The sequence below is a fragment of the Rhizoctonia solani genome, chromosome 8 (assembly GCF_016906535.1).
Source record: "Rhizoctonia solani chromosome 8, complete sequence".
Lineage (NCBI taxonomy): Eukaryota > Fungi > Basidiomycota > Agaricomycetes > Cantharellales > Ceratobasidiaceae > Rhizoctonia > Rhizoctonia solani.
In genome coordinates this window covers 28,290-48,517 of record NC_057377.1, presented here as the reverse complement: position 1 = coordinate 48,517, position 20,228 = coordinate 28,290, and the positions used below count along the sequence as shown (strand labels likewise).

Sequence of the window (20,228 nt, the reverse complement as noted above, 5' to 3'; positions counted from 1 at the left end):
GTATAAGATGTGGACCCTGAGCCATTTAGAACGCATTATGAAGTCCAGAAAGGGGGTACCCCCCCTCTCTAGATTTCAATGACAATCCTCATGATTTAGAATTTAGACTTGCAGGCCAAAGTCACTTCCGGCGGATGCAACGTAATTGGATTTGTTACCAGGGTCTCTATTTACATCCGAAGAATCTAGACCGCTCTGACTTCTAAATTTTGTTCTAGATTGCCGATTTTGCCTTACGGGTAGTCACCCAATGTCATATATGAGTATATAAAGAAATAAAAATCAGTAGCCTGTGACATGTCTGGCGTGTTTGGCCCCACTACTTGTGCGCGGATGAGGTCCTTGCAAGGTATATGGGGCCACGGAAACAGGGGACCTTGGAACAACGGTTGCGTTTACATGACCACCTCATTTTTGAGGACGCCAGAGACCATTATTACAAAGGTCAACATTTTATTGTATTTTTGTGCGTTGCATGCATGTGTTACAATGTGTTTGTGGTACGTACAAATTGTGGTCTGCATACAAAATGGCTGCCAAGACTGGACCCTGAGCAGTTTAGAATAATTTAGACTCACTTGCATGTCTGGAAGGGGGGGTGACCCCCCCCTTCCAGACTTAGTCGTCTGACCTCACTTCCAGAAGTCTGGAAGGGGGTCCTTGGCGGCTGTTGGGGCGGATGCTAACAAATTTGACTTTTGGCTAGGGTCTTTATTTGCATCCGGAGAGTCTGGAACGTCCAGATGGCTAAATGACGCTCCAGATGCCAGTTTCTACCTTACGGGTAGTCAACCATTGGCTTGCTTACTGGTAGTCACCCAGTGGCAGTCAACTGTATTATGATTTTAGTAATAAAGTCTATTTTACATGGACTGTTCCTTATGGAAAGGTGATACATGAGGTCCATGCTCTGGCAGAGCCTAGCACAGCTTCCCCTGTGCAGGCCAGATCCGTCCTGTCCCAACGGACCAGTTTAGGACAACAAATTTAGAAGAAATCCTTATGGAAACATACCCAGTTTATAAGTTGTGATAGAATAGCATAGTCAACAGTAATATACAAGCTTGTAAAACATGGCAGGGAAGCGGTTAGGAAGATAGACAATAAATGGCAGTAGAATTACTTCTTGCCATTTACAAGGTGGCGATTAGCTAAGAGCCGTGAAGCCTTCAGACTGAACACCTTTTTTTGCACAGAAACTCCACTCAAGGGAGTTGGCGCAAGTTGAGCTTGGCCTACAGCTGAGCTAGATGGGCCCTGTTTTTGAGACAATGGCTCCAGAAGTGCACCTGAAGGCTTTGATGATACCGTTTGGTCTGGTAGGCCCACTGTAGCGCTTTCAGAACCCAACAACTTGTTCTCTGTAAGAGAAGGGATTCCTTGAGGTAAGACATCATCCCTAGTTCTGCTTTGCACAACGGTTGTCACTTGTTGACTGTAGCTCTGTTCTGCTGAGCAGTCTTTAGCAGCTACGTTTCTGACAGACTGATCTACAGAAGATGAAGCCAAGCGTATTTTGGCTTGAATAGATCCTAAGGCTACAAGACATCACATTGTCAATTTTTTCAGCAAGTCTGTATGAAAAGCGTTCTCACATTCAATTGTTTTTTGTTTGCTTGCGTGTTGTGAGATCCCACTTGCATGTTGATGAGCCCCAGATGACTGAACAAGCTTGGCTATCTTGACCTTGTCTTTACCTTTTTGCTGGGTACTTGTTATTGTGGCAAGACTGTTTGGATTGCGGTGGGAGTTGGTTATGTCTTGGCAAGTTTCTCAATATATGTTCTTTCTTATATAGCTTGTTTAAGAGGCAATAATTACTTACTTGTTTGACCTTGTGCTGTTGTGCCACTTTGTACAGAAGACCCTTGGGGGGGAAGGAGAGCATCCACACATGAATCTATGTAAATCAATGAACATACTTAATTAATAACATTGCGGATCAACATATCCTAAGATGACTAACCATTATTTGGCAAGTTATCAATAGCATGAGGCTACACGGCAAGGTGATCAGGATCAAAGACCCACTGTGCTTTACTACAATATTGCACTAACTATTGATATTAATGACTGGAATATGCTGATTAGTGCTCAGAAAAGAAGCTGACATACAAACACTTACCATAGCGCTTAAAGAGTTTCCAGTCAGACCAGAATCAGGGGTGACTGTTTTGGTCTGTTCCGGTGCAGGGTCAGCTGCAGTGACAGGTGTTGTTCTGTGCCCCAAGTTGGACGTGGAGGTCTTGACTTTGGTGCGCTTTGGAGCTTGGCTGGCATCCTTTGTATCTGTGCTGCTGTTGTTTTTGCGCTTGCGGCTTCCTACTTTAGATTCTGAGGCTACTACTGTGTGCCCAGAGTCTACCAGATCATTACCCTCAGAGTCAGACTCATCTTGACTGTCTGAGTGAGGGTTGGCTATGTTGGTATAGACATCTTGCAAGGTTCTGCGCGAGTTTAGAAAATGGTCAGACAGCTGTGCCTTACTGTCAGCATAAACATTGAGCGCCAAGTCTATGCCTTCTGGTGCCATGATATTGTAGACAACCGTATCCCGCTCTTGCCCAGGGCGATCAACCCGGCCCATGATCTGGTTGAGTTCAAGCCCTGACCAAACGCTGCTCTGCCAGTCATTACTTATGTCAGAAGATATCATAGGGTATTTCAAGTAATGATTTGCACATACCACAATGATTACAACTGAGGCTTGGACCAAGTTTAGCCCAGCTGAGCCAACATTGCTGATGATCATAATCCGGCAGTTTGGGTCATTTGCAAATTTCTCAACTGATTGTTGGCAATGGTTGGTAGCCATGGACCCATCATATGAGACAAATCCTCTGCCCTTCAGAGTAAACATCTGACCAAATTCAAATCATCAGTTATGGAGTCTGAGATCATTAGCTAGATGTAAAGATACTCGCCTTTGCAAGCAACGCTTGATGCTGGTGGAACTCCACATAAATCAAGAACTTTCGAGGTTTTTCACTTGGTAAAGGCTCCCAAACAGCTCTTGTCTTATCCACAGTACCATCCTCTAAAAGAACCATTGGCAGTGGATTACCATCCCAGAACCACATCACCAGATTGTATACGCATTCCATTCTGGTTGATATCATTTGGTGAAGATTTTCCGCAGTCCAATTGTCAGTGATATGGTTGGTCAGAGTGCCGCGCTCAAGCTCTAAGCTCTCTTCTTTGAAGCGCAGCTCTCCCAATTTAGCCAACATGCCAGCAAACTTTTGATCAATGAGAAAATTCTTTTCGACATGGTTAGCACTTGTCACACTTGTTGCGCCCCATTGTTAGAATTGACTCACATGCCACCTAATATTCTTGCAATCATTGCGTTCCACTTGTCCCTCAGAGTCTAGCCCATCTTGTTCCTCCTGTTCTTCACTGGCGGTTTCTTGCATTTGCTTCCCCTTCTTTTTAGCTCTTTGCTTGTTTGCCTGTTTCTTCCTATGATGGACGGGTAATGCTATCAGTCATCACACATGTATACTGAACAAAAAACAGCAGTTGTAGATAGTAGCAGAAATGAAGATACTTACTTTGTGGTTTTCCGTCGGGTATGCTCCTGATTAATCAAATGTTGCATTTCCTTCTCCTCTTCGTTCATTGGGGACCAAGCAATGAACTTTTGAACAAACGGAAGATCCAAAATTCTTTTTCCTGCAAAGTCCAGCGACTCACTTGTACGACGGATCATGATGGGATAAAGAATCAAACGCAGGATGTTGACTGGTTGTTTGGATAAATGGATCATGCGGAGAATACTTTGCTGGTCCTCATTCTCGTATTTAGCCCAAACGTCATCCTTGATTTTAGTAGCACGAGGATCTTGGGAGCTGATTTTGGCCAATGATAACACTTCTTTCACTTCTTTCTCAATAGTTGCTTCCACAATTGCTTTGCTGTTGAGTCGCCAATTTTTGCTGCCGTCCACCAGCATTTCTTGCACTTCGTTCCAAACCTGGAGGCCCTTGTCACCAAGTAGTGGCTGGTAGCGTAGATTTTGTGCAAGGGCAAACAAACACTGTTACATATAGATGGCGCTTATGGTCAATAACAAAAAGACTTATAGACAAAAAATATCTGCTTCTCACCTTGAGTGCAGTAAATAAAGGTGTGGCTGTTGCACCAATGACCAAGCATGAAGACTCGCTAATGAACTGGACCCCTCGTTGACTATGACTACTGTTCCGGAGGTTGTGTATCTCATCAATTGCTGCTACCCGGAAGCGCATACCAAACAAGGAGCCTGCAGCATTGACACCAATTTTCAATGCAGGTGCCTCTCCCTTAGCCTCGTGCTCCTTGGCATCCTTGCCTTTCAGCTCTGGGGGTGGTTGCAAGCATCGTTTAGCCTCCTTAGAGATTGCCTTGAAAAATAGTCATAACTGTTTTGTTATCTAAACTTTGGCACCATTTAAATATACTTACCAAAAGGTCTGCTATAATAATCACTCGCCCTGCATGCTCCAAGTTTTGCCCAGCTGCTGTCTTGTATGGCCCTTTGGGATCACTGAAAAAGGTCTCCAGGGGTCCATTGTCAACAGTGTAATGAATGACAACAAAACTGCCAAGCTGAGTGAATTTGTTCCATTGTTCAACCCATTGGTTTCCAAGCGTACGAGGAGCAATTACAATTGATGGTAGGTTAGGGATACTCTTTTCACCACCAAAGTAGGGTGTTCCATTATCTATGAAAGAAAGCATTTAGCTCAAGCAGGTACCAAATATATTGCAAGTAAAAGCTTACCCTTTGTAAATGCAGGCGGCGCAAGACGCTGTTCAACTGGAAGCTCCTGCTGTTTGTAGTAGTGCTCCAGCATGCTAATAACACCAATGATTTGGACTGTCTTCCCAAGTCCAACATTGTCACATAGTAAAGCTGGTTGAGCACGAGTCCCTGTTCTCTGTGTGAATGCACCTTCCAAAATCTTGAGTGTCCCTACTAGCTGATGCCAAAATGGTACGGCACGGGTTTTGTGCTGAGATGTAGAGCTGTTCAGAGTGTTGTTGGCACCAGGTTCTGCAAATGGGAATTGATTCGCTCCAGGTAAGCCCAAGAGATTCCACAGGTGTTTGGCTGAGAATGACATGAGATGCGCAACACCAATGTCATGGCTTCCTTCTGCCAAGTTATGCAGACCAGCAATTCCAGATTCAAGAACAGGAAGCTCAGACTCATCCAACGAACCAATGCCATGGCAGTACTCCTCAAGGTAGTAGGCATAAGCCGCTTGCATCTCGGCTTCGGTTGGAGCTCCCTGCGCAGACTTGACCTTTGGTTTAGAAGTCTCTGGTTGAACAGTTTATATTAGCACATCATCCAAGACGCATTGGTATTTTTTGTAGCTTACTTCCAGCCTCTTCGGAATTACCAAAACCAAGACTCAACCACAGCTGCTTCAGTGAAGTCTCCCTGCTATGGAAATGCAAGTCATCAACTTCCTTAGTCTCCGTAGCTGTCCTTTGCCACTCGGCCAAAGCACTGGTTGCACCACGCAATGCCGCAGGCAATTTCAACTCTTGAGCCTCTGGTGGTTGAAAGGTATTAAATCCAATCCTTTAGAAAAAGTTCCTTCACTAACCTTGTAGCTTTGCATCCACTTTCTGCATCCAGGAAGATGAGGTAGCCACCTTGCGCTTTAAGCTTTGGGCTTTGTTTTCATACTTCCGCTGAGCAAAGCAGCGGATTGCTGGAATATATTCAGGAACAATTGTCCCACAACTGCTAACTGCATGGTCTCCAAATAAACCTCGAGCCAATGCAGCTTGCACATCACGCTCTTCAATCCTTTGATGGCTGTCTGTAATAGGCACCTGATGTTCCAGTACCCGCTTACTAGCTGGACGTTCCTGTATGAATTAAAACAGTTAAATGATACAATATCTTGGATTATTTACCACTTACCCTATTCAGACTCCTATTGTCTTTCCAAATGTTGGCAGGAGTTGCTCCTATTCTGGTCAAGATGTCCTCCACCTGACTCATTACGCCACCTTTCCTGTTAATCATTGCCAGCACCAGACTCCGGAACGCAGTATAGCCATAAGAATCAGGCCCACCCCGCTTTCCTCCTCGAGCAGTGGATTTGATGGTCTCCCTGATTGGTGTTCCTCTTGCATAGTCTTCCTTCCAAGTACTCCAGAAGTATTGCAAAAACCTCTCTGCAGCATGACGCTCTTCCAACCCAAGTGCTTTGCGCCGGTTTTTGGTGACAGACCTTAATACAGCCTCAGGGACTGCAAAACCACTATCCTTGCTTGCATCCAACTCTGGGTCAGCATCACCCACCACATCAATCTCCAGATCCTCGTACTCCTCATACTGTGGAAGTGGTACAAGTCCAAAGATGGACCTCCACACGCTGCTTGTCCAAGGAGGACAGTGGAATGGATGAGCCTCATTCATGGCAGCAGCTTCAAACAAGTAAAGGACAGAGTGCGAAAGAGGAGTCAAAGGCATAGCTGATGAGAGTGATATAAAGTGTTGAAACTGGAAAGTGTAGCTTAAAGCTGCAGATTGAAAAGTTGCTCAAGGGGAAGTTGAGTGGGTGTAAGGTCTTGGTTTAGAGGCTATTACCACTTTTAAGTACAAGGATTGTTACAGCTTTGATTCGACAACTGTGACATGCCTGACAGCCAATATCACCTGGTTTTAACCTAACTTCATGTGCTGCCGGATAGGAAGTAATTAATTTTTTCCCCCTAACCCCAATTTGATCAGCAACATTGAAAGAAATAACCTTGCCCAAAGGCTTTGACCATATTTAGCATGCAGACCGCAGATGGCTGAATATTTCTATCTATTGCAAACCCTGAGCACTGTATTGCTTTCCCCTTAGTATCACAATTGTTAGCCAAATATAGAGAAACCATGGATGCGTGCTTAAACCCTGATTTCAGGGACCCATTCTCTCCGTGTTTGACCTTGAAATGTGGCTAAATAAGGTTTGGGATCAGCAAATAATGTGATTTGAAAGTCATTTTAAAGCAACCAATTAGAGACAAGGCCCAGCCCGGATGTGCTATTTGCCGTGGGACTTGATGTGAAATGTGTCAAGTGCAGATCCAGATGCTAGAGCGCGGGTGTTTCATATGTCCAAACTACCTGTCTAGCGGGTGGGGGGGGTCAACTTCCCTTATTGAATTAGATAATATCCATAGCCATCCAACATGACTCAGGGGTACATTGCGGGCTCTTTTATGGTTTTTTGAACTACAAAAATGCATGTGGCTCCCGAACAAGGCTGAATATCAACAATTGGAAACTGTCAAATTGTAGCAAGCCTGAATTTTAATCAGATAAATGTATATACATATTGGGTGACTACCCGCAAGGCAAAATCAGCAATCTAGAACAAAGTTTAGAAGTCAGAGCAGTCTAGATTCCTTGGATGTAAATACAGACCCTAGAAACATATCAAATTACATTGCATCCGTTGGAAGTGACCTTGGCCTGCAAGTCTAATTTTGAAATGATGAGGATTGTCATTGAAATCTAGAGAGGGTGGGTACTCCCTTTTCTAGACTTCATAACATGTTCTAAATGACTCAGGGTCTACATCTTATACCAGCGTGCAAATTTGTGAATGCAATAAGTGCAACACAATGCACGCATACATACTCTGGAAAGCTGCCCGGAGCTTGCTAGACCTCCTCCAAAGGCCGCCAGCGCCAACGTGTGACTGATTGAGCTGAAGCAATATAAATAAAATCTGCCTGATCCCTCCCACTAATCTTCCTGTGCAATTACCACAATCGGGCGTCTAAGATAACAACGGCTAGGCTTTCTAATCCTATTACAAAGGGTGGTACCAAGATAGTACAGAGCTACTAAGGTCACGCTGACGCGTATGGCTTTTCTGAGGCAGGCCGGTTGAGCACCTCTGTCATCTAGTATAATAGAATACACAAGGTTGGGATGGTCCTCAATTATATTCATAGCTTTCAGAGGTGGTATCTGAGCTCCCTGCACAGTTTATAAGTGCTCAAACCCAACTGTATATTGATCCCGACGACTATATGCATGGTCAATTATGTTCAACTATATTACAAATTGACTAAATTGATCATGGTAGTGTGTTTTAAATTCTAGAGTTGGTTGCGTGGATGTGTGCCTTTTGGCTTTACGGGGGAGTTATGCGCCTGGGGTTTGCTTGCATGTGAGCACGGAATTGGTCTGTATCCGACAGACCAATGATCAAACAATTTAGAACTTCTAAATCACTCATGCTTACGGGTAGTTACCCATTGATAAAATAGATTGTTAGAAATCCTATCGCCGTATACTGAGAAAACTGTCTTACAGCGGCTTGACAGCCAGCAGCATTGACAGAGGGAAGGTATTTGGGGGTTGCGCACTCACATGGTCCAGTTCCTTCTGGCCCTAAATGAGGTATATGCATGACATTGTCCTTGGCACTGTGACAATAATAATGGTACATTCTGTATATATCTGCCTATAGCTTCATATTGTCCTACATTTGTTCCTTATTTCCCCATCAGTTATCCGGGTATCTCTTTATGACTTGTATTATGCATGTGCTCAAGGGAAGAGTCCCTTGTAGCATCTTTGTACTTAGTATTTACAATACCCTTATCAATCATTTACCTTTGCTGTAATATTGCCCACTTTCTAACCCTTGGGCCTGTTGTGCTTGAATCAATTCATTATAATGCCTAAGAGAAAAGCCCATGTTACCCAACACACAAACAACTTGCAAACAAATAGGGTTTGCATTTACCATCACTGCTCTACAATTGTGCTAACCCATGTACAGGGAACACGAAGCGTCAAGAGATTGGACACTGATACAGGAAGCAGTAGCCCAGCACTCAGCTCCAGGCAATCTTTGTCTTCCGGAAGTGAGTTAATTCCCTTGACCAGCGCTATAAGGTTAGAAAACTATGACCAATTGATTTCCAAGCATACACATACAGAGTTGTTCAATGTATCACCAAGTCCCGCTAATATCACAAGACATCAGCATAGTGTTGCTCTTGAGACTCAGGCAGAAGACAAGATTGTGCTGGAAAACCCACCTTACAACATGAAAGACTGCAATCCTTCAGACAATCAGCATTTTCACAGTCTGGCAGAGGACAAGGAGGACAAGGCACTGGATTTACCTTCTCTGGACGCAGAAGATCTGGACAACAAAGATGCTACCAAAGAAAGTGGGTAGTGTATAAGTACTAATGTAATGTTGAGCCGGCTCATTATTGTTTAGCCAAGGCGTCAAATCAAAAGCCAATCTCCCATAATGAAGCTGTCAAAATTGTTGGTAGACTTAGAAATATTATTAATAACTTACTTCACGGGCACAGATAAGCCTGTGTGTCTAGTCTTGTGGATGTAGTACTTGCCTGGTTACATTTCGTGGTTGGAATATCAAACATGCAGTGAGTAGATAAGGGTGACTAGGCTTTCTGATCCTAATACAAAAAGTATTACCAAGGTAATATAGGGTTTTCAAGGCTGTATTGATGCGTATAGCTTTTCTGAGACTGGCTGGTCAAGTGTATTTGTTGTCTAGCATTATGGAATACGCAAAGTTGGGGTGGTCCTCACTAACATTCATAGCATTCAAGGGTGGTATCTTAGCTCCCCCCACATGGTTTATAAGTGGTAAGCCCAATCTTATATTGATCACAACAACTATATGCATGGTAAATTACACTCAACTGTTATTGAAATTGGCCAAGTTGGATACGTTTCTGTAAGGATTTCTTCTGAATCCGTTGTCCTAAATCCGTCCATTGGGACGGGACGGATTTGGCCCGCACGGTAGAAGCTGTGCTAGGCTGTGCCCAAGCTTGGACCTCATGTATTGCCTTTCTGTAAGGAATGGTCCATGTAAAATAGACTTTATTTCTAAAATCATAATTAAAATATAAATTCTGTGCATGAGACCTGATATATGCCCCTCTTAGGCCATTGAAACTGTATATATATGTAGTAAGTCAACCTTGCTTCTTCAGGCTTGGTGCAGAAGTTGAGGGCAGCTTAGATGGAGTGGAGGCACAAGCTTTGCCTTTCCACTGTAGTAGGGTGACTGTGCCTCCCAGCGCTTTCCTCCGTTGTCCATAGCTATAGGATTCCCTTGCTGCCCCCAGGTGTGTCCACCAGCTGCAAGTTTTGTTGGAGATAGGCAAAGGGCTTGTGTTCAACATTGTAGCTAGGAAGTTGTAGTTGGTTGGAGAGAGCTGCAATAGAGGTGCTTGCAATTTTTTGACAACAGCCCCAATCCCTTGCCTTAGACAATCAAAAATATTATCACTTGACAAATATATGCAATTGCCTTTAGTCTGCAACACCCCAATAAGGCAAAGGACTGGTGGGATGTTATATTACTACCCCAATCAAGTGTATTTCATAGCTAAATACATTCTTAAAAAATAGCGGGGGAGTCGACCCCCCCCTGCTAGATAGGTGGTCCAGATATTTATCACACCCCTCCTTCAGCGTCTAGATCTGTATGAAATGCATTCCACATCAAGTTCCACGGTGCAAAATGCATCTGGGCTGGGCCTCACCTTTAAATGGCCACTTTAGGAATGGCTCAACCGCTCTAAATCCCTTATGGAAACACACCCATTGCTTGTACTTATGATTTTCAGATCTAGAATTGAGCACTTGGATATATAAATTTGGGCCTTATGGGGGAGACCTGCACCTAGGGTCCATTTGCCTGTGAGCACGAAATGGGTCTGTACCCAACAGATGAGTGATTCTTACACAGCTATGAAAACTATAAAGTGAAAATCAAAGGTGGATCATGAGGGAATGTAGTATTGCCCACACAGGTCTCTTGTACGTACATAGATACACAGATCTACACTATGTGCTTGTGTTTATATTTGTATTTTTACCACAAGATAGAAACACAGATATTGATTTGTTGAAAACTAAAGCAATGTCGGTTGTACATAAATGCTTTGAAATATATATTAGTCAAAAGAATGTTGGACACAATTTGCCATCATTCTACAAGTTGCAATTAAAGATGCAGATACATTAAATAATAATAGCATGGTATCTAGTTAATTAGTACCAGCGCGAAGCAACCTAGGGTTACGAATTATCCACGGCCCTCCCTTCAGTGGCCCTACTTGTTGTGCAGATTTGGGTACATTACTGACACCAGTCGACCACAAGTGATTCTTGCCTGTTCCCAAAGGCAACCAAGCCCAATTTTCTGAGACATATTGCCTAGCGTCTTTAACTAGTTGAGCTCGTTGTGGTTCAGAAAGCCCTATCTGCATTGTACAGAGTTCCACCACCACTCCCAAGTTTGAAACTCCTTGTCGCTTTTCAAGATTTGCAACGTTGCCCTCGATCAATGGAAATAGGTGAGCCACGGTGGTATTCCACTTGTTGGCATCAGCAGGGAAAAGATAGTATGACTCGAATGCCCTTGTGAGATTCTCCATGCTGGTGAAGAAATCATGTGTTACCGCCACAAGTTCGTCTTTGCCAAGCCGGCACCATGATTCACGTGGTTGAGAGCGGTTAGGAGCCTTGTTCATTATCTGGATCGGATAGTTGCAGATCACGTTCCAGAGCTGCTGCTTAAGAGGTGCAGCACTCTCTCGCTCTTCTGGATCGTCTTCTTCAGACGAGTACTGTTCTTGGTCTTGCACATAGTCGGGACCAGGTATTGGGTTTGCCACATCGTGTGTACTCCGAATCGTGACCAAACGTTGCTTGTTTGATATGGGAACCGCGCTGGCATTTTGGACACCCGCATTTTCCCAGGGCCGAGGATCTTCATCGCGTGGTCGCTTTTGAAGATTGGCTCCAATGATTTTATCAAAAGCCATGGTATCAGTGATTGATTGGCCTCGAGCACCCAGCAAGTAAAGAATGGTTGCTTTGTTGAGAACTCGGTTACAACTAACACGTGGTTGCTGGTTTTTCTTGAAGCGAATCGTGGGAAGAAACAGTGCGCCTAGCTTTCGTGTTGGAACAAGTTTTCTGCCCTTCATCTTATGAACGCATGCTACATTGTGAACCTGATCCCAGGTACCTCCAGAGGCCGGACGATTGACAAGTGCATTCATCATGTATTCCATGATGATGAGTAGCGTGCCAGCCTCTGGAGTCGGTTCAGAGTAAACGTGCTTCGAGCAGCCATCCATTGGCACATGACACTTCTCATTGACATAAGGCGATAACGTTTCCATGTCCTATCTCAATTGAGCATATCTTCAATGGAGATAATAAGAACATTTGCTCACCAGAATACATCCCGGTCTAACACATACACGCACCTCCGGAGCAACTCATCTGGTACTCTTAAATGACAAGTGGGATAGTTTTGATACTCTACACGAGTCTCAATACGCAAGGCTACGCCGTGGTTGTGAGCTGAATTTTCAAAGGTGGACATTAATCCATTGATATGCATAGTGAGCTCTTGGTCCCACGACTCAAGCATCCGTATAGCGCTGGTTCGTTGTGCATTCTGAGCAAGTGCAATGTTGTATGTGTTGCTTTTGTCAGTGGTGTATATCTGCGCATACGTTATGCCACAGTCGTTTCGCCGCCAATCAGGAATGGTCAAGCGACCGCCGGCAAGAACGTTCAAGTGGGCAACTTCGTCCTTTTGATAGTGGTTCCCTCGCCCATTGACAAGTTCTTCACACCTTGCAAATGGTAAGCCTGTGTAGTGTTGGAAAAGGAGGGAATGCATATCCGCATCTGCAAAGGTGCACTCTGATGGATTGTCAGGGTTTGGCGAAATAGTGACGCGGGTGGCAATATCAATGAACCACATGCCAGGCATAAATAACGTGGTATCAAAGTGGCTGAGAACACTTTCAACAGCTTTCACCCTGGGGCTCTCTGGGTCGACCTCTACTTCAACATCTAGAAACCATGTAACCGTTGTCAGAATAAAGGTTACACTCCATCGGCTGTGTGTTCACACCTTCATTTCCGTCCATAAAATTATCAGGAATATTCACCGGAGGAATTTCTGGAGGTGGATGTACACTGCCTTCCCGGTTCTTCACTCCCCTGAGCTCGTACAACAGAAAAAAGTACCTAGCCCAGCGCAGCTCCTCAGCCCCGTGAATGATCTCCCTTGCACGGTCCAACCATCCTTGCAGGTATTCAACATGGACATCTCGACCAGTTTGTTGTGTTGTGCCACCACGCATGTCTTGAGCCCCACCCCCCTGGCTTTGGTACTCCTTGCGTTTGGATTTGTGGTTCTGACTTCTGAACCTCTCATCCTCATAGCTGCCGGGCCATTCTCGTACTAGATCCTCTGGAAGGGTCTGTAAAGCTGCTGGATGGAAGACTAAGTCGTAGAGTTGAGCCATTTGGGAGTCGCTCAGGTACATGTCGATCCCAGTAGTTCCCAAAAGTGGGAAATGGATCCTGAACATTCCATTATTGCCTAGATCTAAGAATTGGATGTTGGGTACCTTATGAATGTACATAGGCTGGGATAGAAAATTGTCAGTCATATCCTTGACCATCAATGTTCATGAGATGTGCTAACCTTTGTAATATCGCCGCCTAGCGGAAGATCCAGTGTCCCAATGTGAAGATCGGAAGTTAATGTGTGTGACATGCTTCGCATCATGTAGTACTTGACAGTTTTCAATGTTGGCGATTGAATCAAAGGTATGACCCGCGGGGCAACACCAACCGCTGAGTCGACATCCGCAAGTTGATGAATGGTCACATTGTTCAGGGGACGACAGTCATTGAAGGTGATCTGAGCACGACGTAAACTTCTTGACTCAGGATCATAGAAGTGACTGCATAGGCAAAAGGCATCTCGGAGCTGAGGTGTTGATTCACGGTCCAAGCGCAGCCATATTGCTAACCATTCTCTCAGCGTAACAAGCTTGATCGCTGGCAGGTTCTTATCCACATCTTTCCTTAGGTCAACCTCGAAGGATTCCTCAGGCTCGCTGGAATCGGGAGACGAAAAGTGTGAAGACATAGTGGTACAAGATGAGTGTGTAAAGGCAGAATAATCAAGTGAGTCTTTCTTTGTTCTCTTGCCAGCAGCGCAAACAAGTCAGGCTGGGGTGAAAGGGAAAAAGAAAGCTATGTTCGAGCTCACCAGTCTCTTGTGTGCCTTAGGGTTATTTCAATCAATCAAGTCAACCCTAGACAATCCGCGGGCCACCCTGGGTGCCAGTCAAGCCACAGCAACAGCAGCAAACAATAACAAAAAGCATCAGATAACAACAGGGAACAACAAACCACTGACACCCAGCAGCGGCAATTATTAACTAACAGTAACATGGGTGTGGGAATTGCTTAGTCACAAGTGTTAAGTCAATAGAGTCCACCCCGGTTCAAGCGCCAATGGAGGTGAGCAGGTGGGGTAGTGTGCTTGCCTGTGGCCAAGGAACAATGCCCAGGCAAGTACACTAGCCTGTCCGCAAACTAGGAAAACACACCGCTGACCACCCACCCACATCTTTAGGGATAGCGATCCTGTAAATCGACATGGTCATAACAACGTTGTCGGCCTGGTGCTCCAGTCGGCGGCATTACTCCTTGGCGTTGATCCACCCCTTCTTGAGTTGTTCGATTGTGCAATTGCGGCCAAAGTGTGGCACAAATATGGTCAAGTGTGGTTTGTACATCCCAGCAGCGACCGGCAGTCGACTCAACTTTGCTTAGTTGCACGGCCTTGGCAGCGTAGTAAGTTATCCCCAACTCGGCCATCACACTTTCCTTGGCTGTCGCACTCAAACTCGCCTTTCGCTTAGCCGGCACAAATGATTGGAAGGGGAGCTGCGTTTTCATCTGTCAAATCGATTATGATCATGTCGGGCTCGCGAGCCCTGCCTTTCGATTTCGAACTATTGGGTTTGGAACGAACAAAAGGAGGGGGAGCGGGGTGACGATAGCGTCGGACTCGGACTTCATGCAAGGCTCCAAAGCTTTGTCAGAGTCCAACCACTCCCCATCGTCAAGGTCAACGGTTTCTTCCTGAGCAAGGCGCTCTGCTTCGAGCTGAAGGACAGCATCGTGGATCTTGGAACCTTCTCCGTTGTTGGTTGGTTTCCTTCTTTTTGCCATCTGAAATCGTATGTGTATTACTTAGAATTGGGTCGTGATAGATACAAATAAACCACCTACAATTGTACTTATCTTTGATACACTCCCAGTTGTTGGTGCTTCTTGGGAACTGCAGTTGTAATGTATGCCAACCTTGCGCCAACCCCTCCCCACACGGGCGATAATTCTTGACCCCTCCAATGATGATCTGTTCCTGTGGCTTTGAGTAAATGTTAGAGCCGCTAGCACGGCCCCAACGTTTGGTGGTCTTACGGTTGCCAGCCATCTCATCATCCATTGGCATCTTTGTCCCTTCCTTCAGACCGCTTCCAGCGCCATCGCCGTTGCCTTCGTAGCTGTCCTCTATCCCTGAGGCATTAATCTCTGCCATATATTCAACAACGTCCTCGTTTGCAAATTGAACTACTTGAAATAGCTTAGCGTAAGACACCAAGCAAAAACGAAAGCATACCTTGCTTGAATGATGCCGAGACCAGTTCATCCACATCCAGTAGGGTATTGTCTGTCTCAGCTGTGCAACGAGCGGTACGTGGGGCCTTCCTGCAGCTGAACCAAGAGCATTTTCCCCTCCGCCTGGGAGAGGGTGAGACTTTTAGATTTTGGGGACATATAAGTAATAGTAGTGTGAAACAAGTGTAAGTACAAGATGCTTGACATTATCCTTACCCCTACTTATATGTTAATGTCCCTTGAAAACTTTTTGGCAAATTTCAAGCTCAGTTTTCGGGGTTGCAAGAACATACTGCAAGCATGCGCCAAGAAGGAAGACCCGCGCTGGGTAACTGCTGGTGAATCTTGTTTCCTGTATTATTTGATTTTAATGACAACTTATATGACTTGGACCACTGCCCATGCAGCAATTGTTCATGTGCTTGACTTGCATGCAAATGCAAGGGGCTGTGTGGCCGGGACAGCGGCAATCGAGCGGCCTGTGTTTATATTGAGCTAGTTTCTATTTGTGATGCGTCGGCCACCCCCAGAAGAGGCATATTGGGCCTTAGACGGGTTTTGAGGCTATATATGCGCCAGCTGAGGCACATTTATTGTCTTTCGCAAAGCTGTGTATGTACACGATAATTGGACCCTGTATTTCCAACATGTTGTAGAGTTAGAGAGCGAGGTGCTCCCTCTCTCTAGACCTCCATGCTGATCTACGTGACTGATATGAGAAATGCTCCGCAGGGCCAATTCCACCGGATGCAACCGAATTTCATTTCGTATCCAGGGCCTGTATCTGCATCCAAACACCCAACGTATCTATTGTTCCAGATCCTAGATTTTGGCTTACGGGTAGTCACCCATTGGGTACGTTTCTGTAAAGAATTTAGAACTATCGGGGTGTTCTAAATCGGTCCGTCGGGACGGGACGGATTCGGTCCGAGGATGGGAGGCTGTGCTGGCTTGAACCAGCACCGGGTCGTTCTAAAGTGGCTTTCCGTAAGCCATGGGCATGTTTCTTGATAGACTTATCATAGAATAATTGTGTAAATAAAATATCATTTTCTTCTGCTTGAATTTGTCTGTGTAGCTTAGTTTAGCTTAGCGTATGCAGCGTGTGTGGTGAAACTAGTGTGATATGGCGGAATGGTGCAGGACGCTGGGAATAGGGGCGCGCAATGCTTATCAACCCTTGGATATGTAAAGTGCTTTGACAGATTACTTTTATTCTACAAGTATCTTACACTAGTTATGGAACATTGTTCCAATTCATTCGAGTCATGTTGCGTCGAATCTATCATACATATCTACAGCGCTGTGTAAATAATGTAATTATGATACAAATATATGCAGTAACGCCGAAACACTGATGGCCTAATTGGCCAACAATCAGGCAATCTTATCTTGTCAGAAGATTGTGGTCTGTTCTAAAACTCGATGGTACGTTCTAAAGTTTAGAAGGGGGGGTCGACCCCCCCTTCCAAATCATCGTTCTAAACCTTTAGGACCCCCCTCCTCGCGCTCCCAAAACCGTTTCCGAGGCAATTTCACACACGATTCCACGGTGCGAAATGCATCCGAGGTGGTCCACAAATCCAAATTCGACTTTAGAACGCCCCAAGCGTTCTAAAGTCCTTACGGAAAACGTACCCATTGTCTTTCAAAATCGTCAGTTACTATGTGAGCTGCATGTATAATTTCTAACAGTTATTTTCATTTGTAGACTACTAGTACTTTTCCCATGAGATAATCGTTCGCTGTGTAGCTTGCCTTTCTTTCAGCATATAGTATTGTCAATTCAATCCATTATGAACTTGTGCATTTAACCTACAAACACTGTTTTTAGATCAAATGATCAATTAGAACCCCGGGAACAAGCCCCTCCCCCACCAACAGGCATCTTTTAGCTAGCCGTGGGCTGGTTTTAGCAAAAGTGGTGGGTGATTCAGGTTTTGTAGATAAGAAAACACACTCGACCTTTTTTGTGACAGCCAGCTGTGGTCACCCAATATGGTTTCCATAATTTTTGCGATTCCAGCTAGCTGCAACTGACTGTCAATAACTCTCGGATTTCTCTGACGAGTACTGATTGTCTTCGTAATTACGAGAGGTCACTTACTGTTGTACCAAACGGTTCATAGAGGTGTTTCACCATCGCTACCCGTGTATCAAGTGCTTTTACTCAAAGCTAATTTAGCTCCTTGTCTCACACTGGGTTCTTTATATTTGTCTCGATAGCAAAACAAAGAAATATATATTTGGCCAACAGCAAATTGGAATGTAAAAACATGCAAAAGGGGGCTAATCGTTCTCTCTGGATCCCGTTCATTGGGTCACAGAACGCTGCTTGTATCGGGATGAACACTGATTATCCAGATCAAATTCATCCTCGTCTGGATCAGGTGCGGTGGAGGGAGAATTTCCAGCCACTTTGGAAGTTGTTGAAACAGCAGCACGGGTGGCATCCAGCGCAACAGATGACTGGCCAGCGGTAATCATTTTAGCGTCCGAGCCATCAGGTACCACAACTGAACGAGGATTGGAAGGTGCCACAGCACGACGAGAAGATGTCACAGCATGACGAGGAGAAGATGTCATGGCACGGCGAGAGGAAGATGCCACAGCTCGGAGAGGAGAAGATGCCACAGCACGGCGAGGAGAAGATGCCACAGCACGGCGAGGAGATGATGAGGAGCGGACAACTAGGGTGTCTGTAGGGCAAGTGGAAGGATGACCCACGGTGGCTGATATGCATGCAGGCTCGGCCGCCGGGGCAGGGGATGATATTGTGAGGGGCGGAACCAGGGGAAGTTTGGTTTATGGATGGGATGGAGCGGACTGGCTTAGGAGCTACCACAAAGACCGGAGGGGCGACGGGATCTGCTTGGGAGGAGTCATAGTCGCATATATGACCATATTAACTATCTGTTGTTTGTGTGCCTTGGGTAATCTATAAGCTTACCAGATGAGATATTAATGGAGCCATGAATATCTTTGCCGGCGTCCAATGGTTTGTCTGCATCATCACAATTTTATATAAATATGTTCCATTTCTGATGGTCTAGAGCAGTCGACCCACCTATGACCGACCTTTGTTCTCGTTCTCAGTGCAACCCACCTTTTGCTTGTCCTGTGGTGTGTTATTGGGTGCTAGAAGATACATACATCACAATGAGAATAGGACAGCTTGTACTAATGGTCTAAATGGTCTACGTACCTATTTCCATATCACAGTCTGAGCTATCGATAACGATTGGACTGGGAGACGATTGGGACTTTCCCTAACATAGAATCCATGATTTGCACTTATAATCAAACATCCCATCGACGTACCTTAGACTCTGTTGAAACATTCTTCGCACTTGGTACAATTCGAACAGTCTTCACAACTTTTTCTTAGGCTGCTGCTTGCCTTTCAAGATGATTCCAACACCACATCATCAGAACTCGAGCTCTGAGAACCAGAGTCCTCTGAGTCGGAGTTCTTAGATTTAGAGTCCTCGGAGCTGGAGTCCTCGGAACTAGAGTCCCTCGGAACCAGAGTCTTCGGAACCAGAGTCTTCGGAACCAGAGTCCTCGGAACCAGAGTCCTTGGAACCAGAGTCCTCGGAACCAGAGTCCTCGGAACCAGAGCCTCAGATGTAGAGTCCTTAGAATGGGAGTTGTCGGAGACGGGGGCCTTCGAACTAGTCCTCGGAACCAGAGTCCTCAGAACCAGAGCCCTCGGAGCTAGAGACTTTGGGATCGAAGCCTTTGGAGCCAGGATGGTGAGAGTCGGAATTTCTGGGGGAGGCAGCTTGCCGATCAAGGCTCCCTTCACCATCCTTGCCAGAGTCTTCCTCGGTATCTTCAGAGTTTTTTTCTGAACCTTCGGAGTTTTCGGCATACGACAATCGGGTCCTCCTCGATCGCAGGCCCTCTCGTGTACCTAAGCTAGGGTTACGCTTCCGCTTGCTGCCAGCAACTGTCGAAGATCTGCTTGGAGATCGCGAGGTACCGGATGAGAGCCTTGGCATGTCCGAGGCGTCTATTGCATCCTTGCTTTTGATCTTTGCTTCTTTGGCCTCCTTACCCGACGATTTAGCCTTCCCTTCCTTCCCTTTGCTTCCTTCGCCTTAACGCCAGCTCCCTTCTTCGCACCGGCAATATCTTTTTTATGGGAGTCGACAAGAAACTTCCAGGCCTTTAAACCTTCTGCATCCGAAAACCAGGTGGGACGCTGATCTTCTGGAGACAGACGAGTAAAGGTTGGATCAGCTTGACTCAGGCCGCTTGGCAGATTTTGCCACGAGCAAATGACCGCCTCCCATTTAGTGTGATCGTACCACTCCTCTGGTTCCATTAAAGCATAGCTGTACCCTGCTTTGGTCTCTAGCCACAGGATCTCTTCCAAGCTTTGTGCAAAACATTAGTTGAAAGAAAGAATTATGTTGTGTACGCACCCATCACGCCAATGTTTATTCGCCTCTTTTTGCAAACCTATAATGTTATGTATAGCTACCACTTCAATATGTTTCTCTTCGTAGTCCACATCTATCTCCCCACTCCAGACCAGATATTTGAAGTTCCCTGTCAACGCAGCAGTGTACCCGTACGCTACCACACCCTTCCACCACTTGGATGTGCAAACGTTGTATTCCGGATAGACATATTTGCCATCTCTCATAAAGAAACCCATGAAGAGCGAACTCTCACTAGAAACAAGATCATTAAATCAAGC

The 20,228-nt window shown here is 45.4% G+C and overlaps 4 protein-coding genes across 4 annotated transcripts; 1 reads left to right on the top strand and 3 right to left on the bottom strand.

The window, feature by feature from the left end:
* Nucleotides 1–632: 632 nt before the first annotated feature.
* Nucleotides 633–6,478, bottom strand: RhiXN_09492 (SNF2 family amino-terminal protein; the record flags this gene model as incomplete). The annotated part of the gene is made up of 12 exons (XM_043329308.1): nucleotides 633–773; nucleotides 2,126–2,623; nucleotides 2,687–2,860; nucleotides 3,084–3,260; nucleotides 3,321–3,462; nucleotides 3,555–4,039; nucleotides 4,110–4,385; nucleotides 4,447–4,706; nucleotides 4,766–5,308; nucleotides 5,370–5,546; nucleotides 5,601–5,868; nucleotides 5,924–6,478. The coding sequence occupies 12 exons, from the start codon at nucleotides 6,476–6,478 to the stop codon at nucleotides 633–635; spliced, it is 3,696 nt and encodes a 1,231-aa protein (XP_043182142.1).
* Nucleotides 6,479–8,690: 2,212 nt separating this feature from the next.
* Nucleotides 8,691–9,346, top strand: RhiXN_09491 (DDE family endonuclease; the record flags this gene model as incomplete). Its single annotated transcript, XM_043329307.1, has 3 exons — nucleotides 8,691–8,747; nucleotides 8,796–9,192; nucleotides 9,246–9,346. 3 exons carry the CDS (start codon nucleotides 8,691–8,693, stop codon nucleotides 9,344–9,346), a joined length of 555 nt encoding a protein of 184 aa, XP_043182141.1.
* A 1,712-nt stretch (nucleotides 9,347–11,058) lies between these two features.
* RhiXN_09490 (DEAD (Asp-Glu-Ala-Asp) box polypeptide 58) lies at nucleotides 11,059–13,976 on the bottom strand (the record flags this gene model as incomplete). Its single annotated transcript, XM_043329306.1, has 5 exons — nucleotides 11,059–12,204; nucleotides 12,256–12,271; nucleotides 12,343–12,886; nucleotides 12,948–13,467; nucleotides 13,527–13,976. 5 exons carry the CDS (start codon nucleotides 13,974–13,976, stop codon nucleotides 11,059–11,061), a joined length of 2,676 nt encoding a protein of 891 aa, XP_043182140.1.
* Nucleotides 13,977–14,464: 488 nt separating this feature from the next.
* On the bottom strand, nucleotides 14,465–20,186 carry RhiXN_09489 (uncharacterized protein; the record flags this gene model as incomplete). Its single annotated transcript, XM_043329305.1, has 15 exons — nucleotides 14,465–14,794; nucleotides 14,852–15,070; nucleotides 15,131–15,179; nucleotides 15,226–15,472; nucleotides 15,522–15,643; nucleotides 17,874–18,219; nucleotides 18,471–18,524; nucleotides 18,599–18,658; nucleotides 18,726–18,789; nucleotides 18,842–18,889; nucleotides 18,942–18,979; nucleotides 19,047–19,142; nucleotides 19,209–19,575; nucleotides 19,629–19,902; nucleotides 19,951–20,186. The coding sequence occupies 15 exons, from the start codon at nucleotides 20,184–20,186 to the stop codon at nucleotides 14,465–14,467; spliced, it is 2,550 nt and encodes an 849-aa protein (XP_043182139.1).
* Between the last annotated feature and the right edge of the window lie 42 nt (nucleotides 20,187–20,228).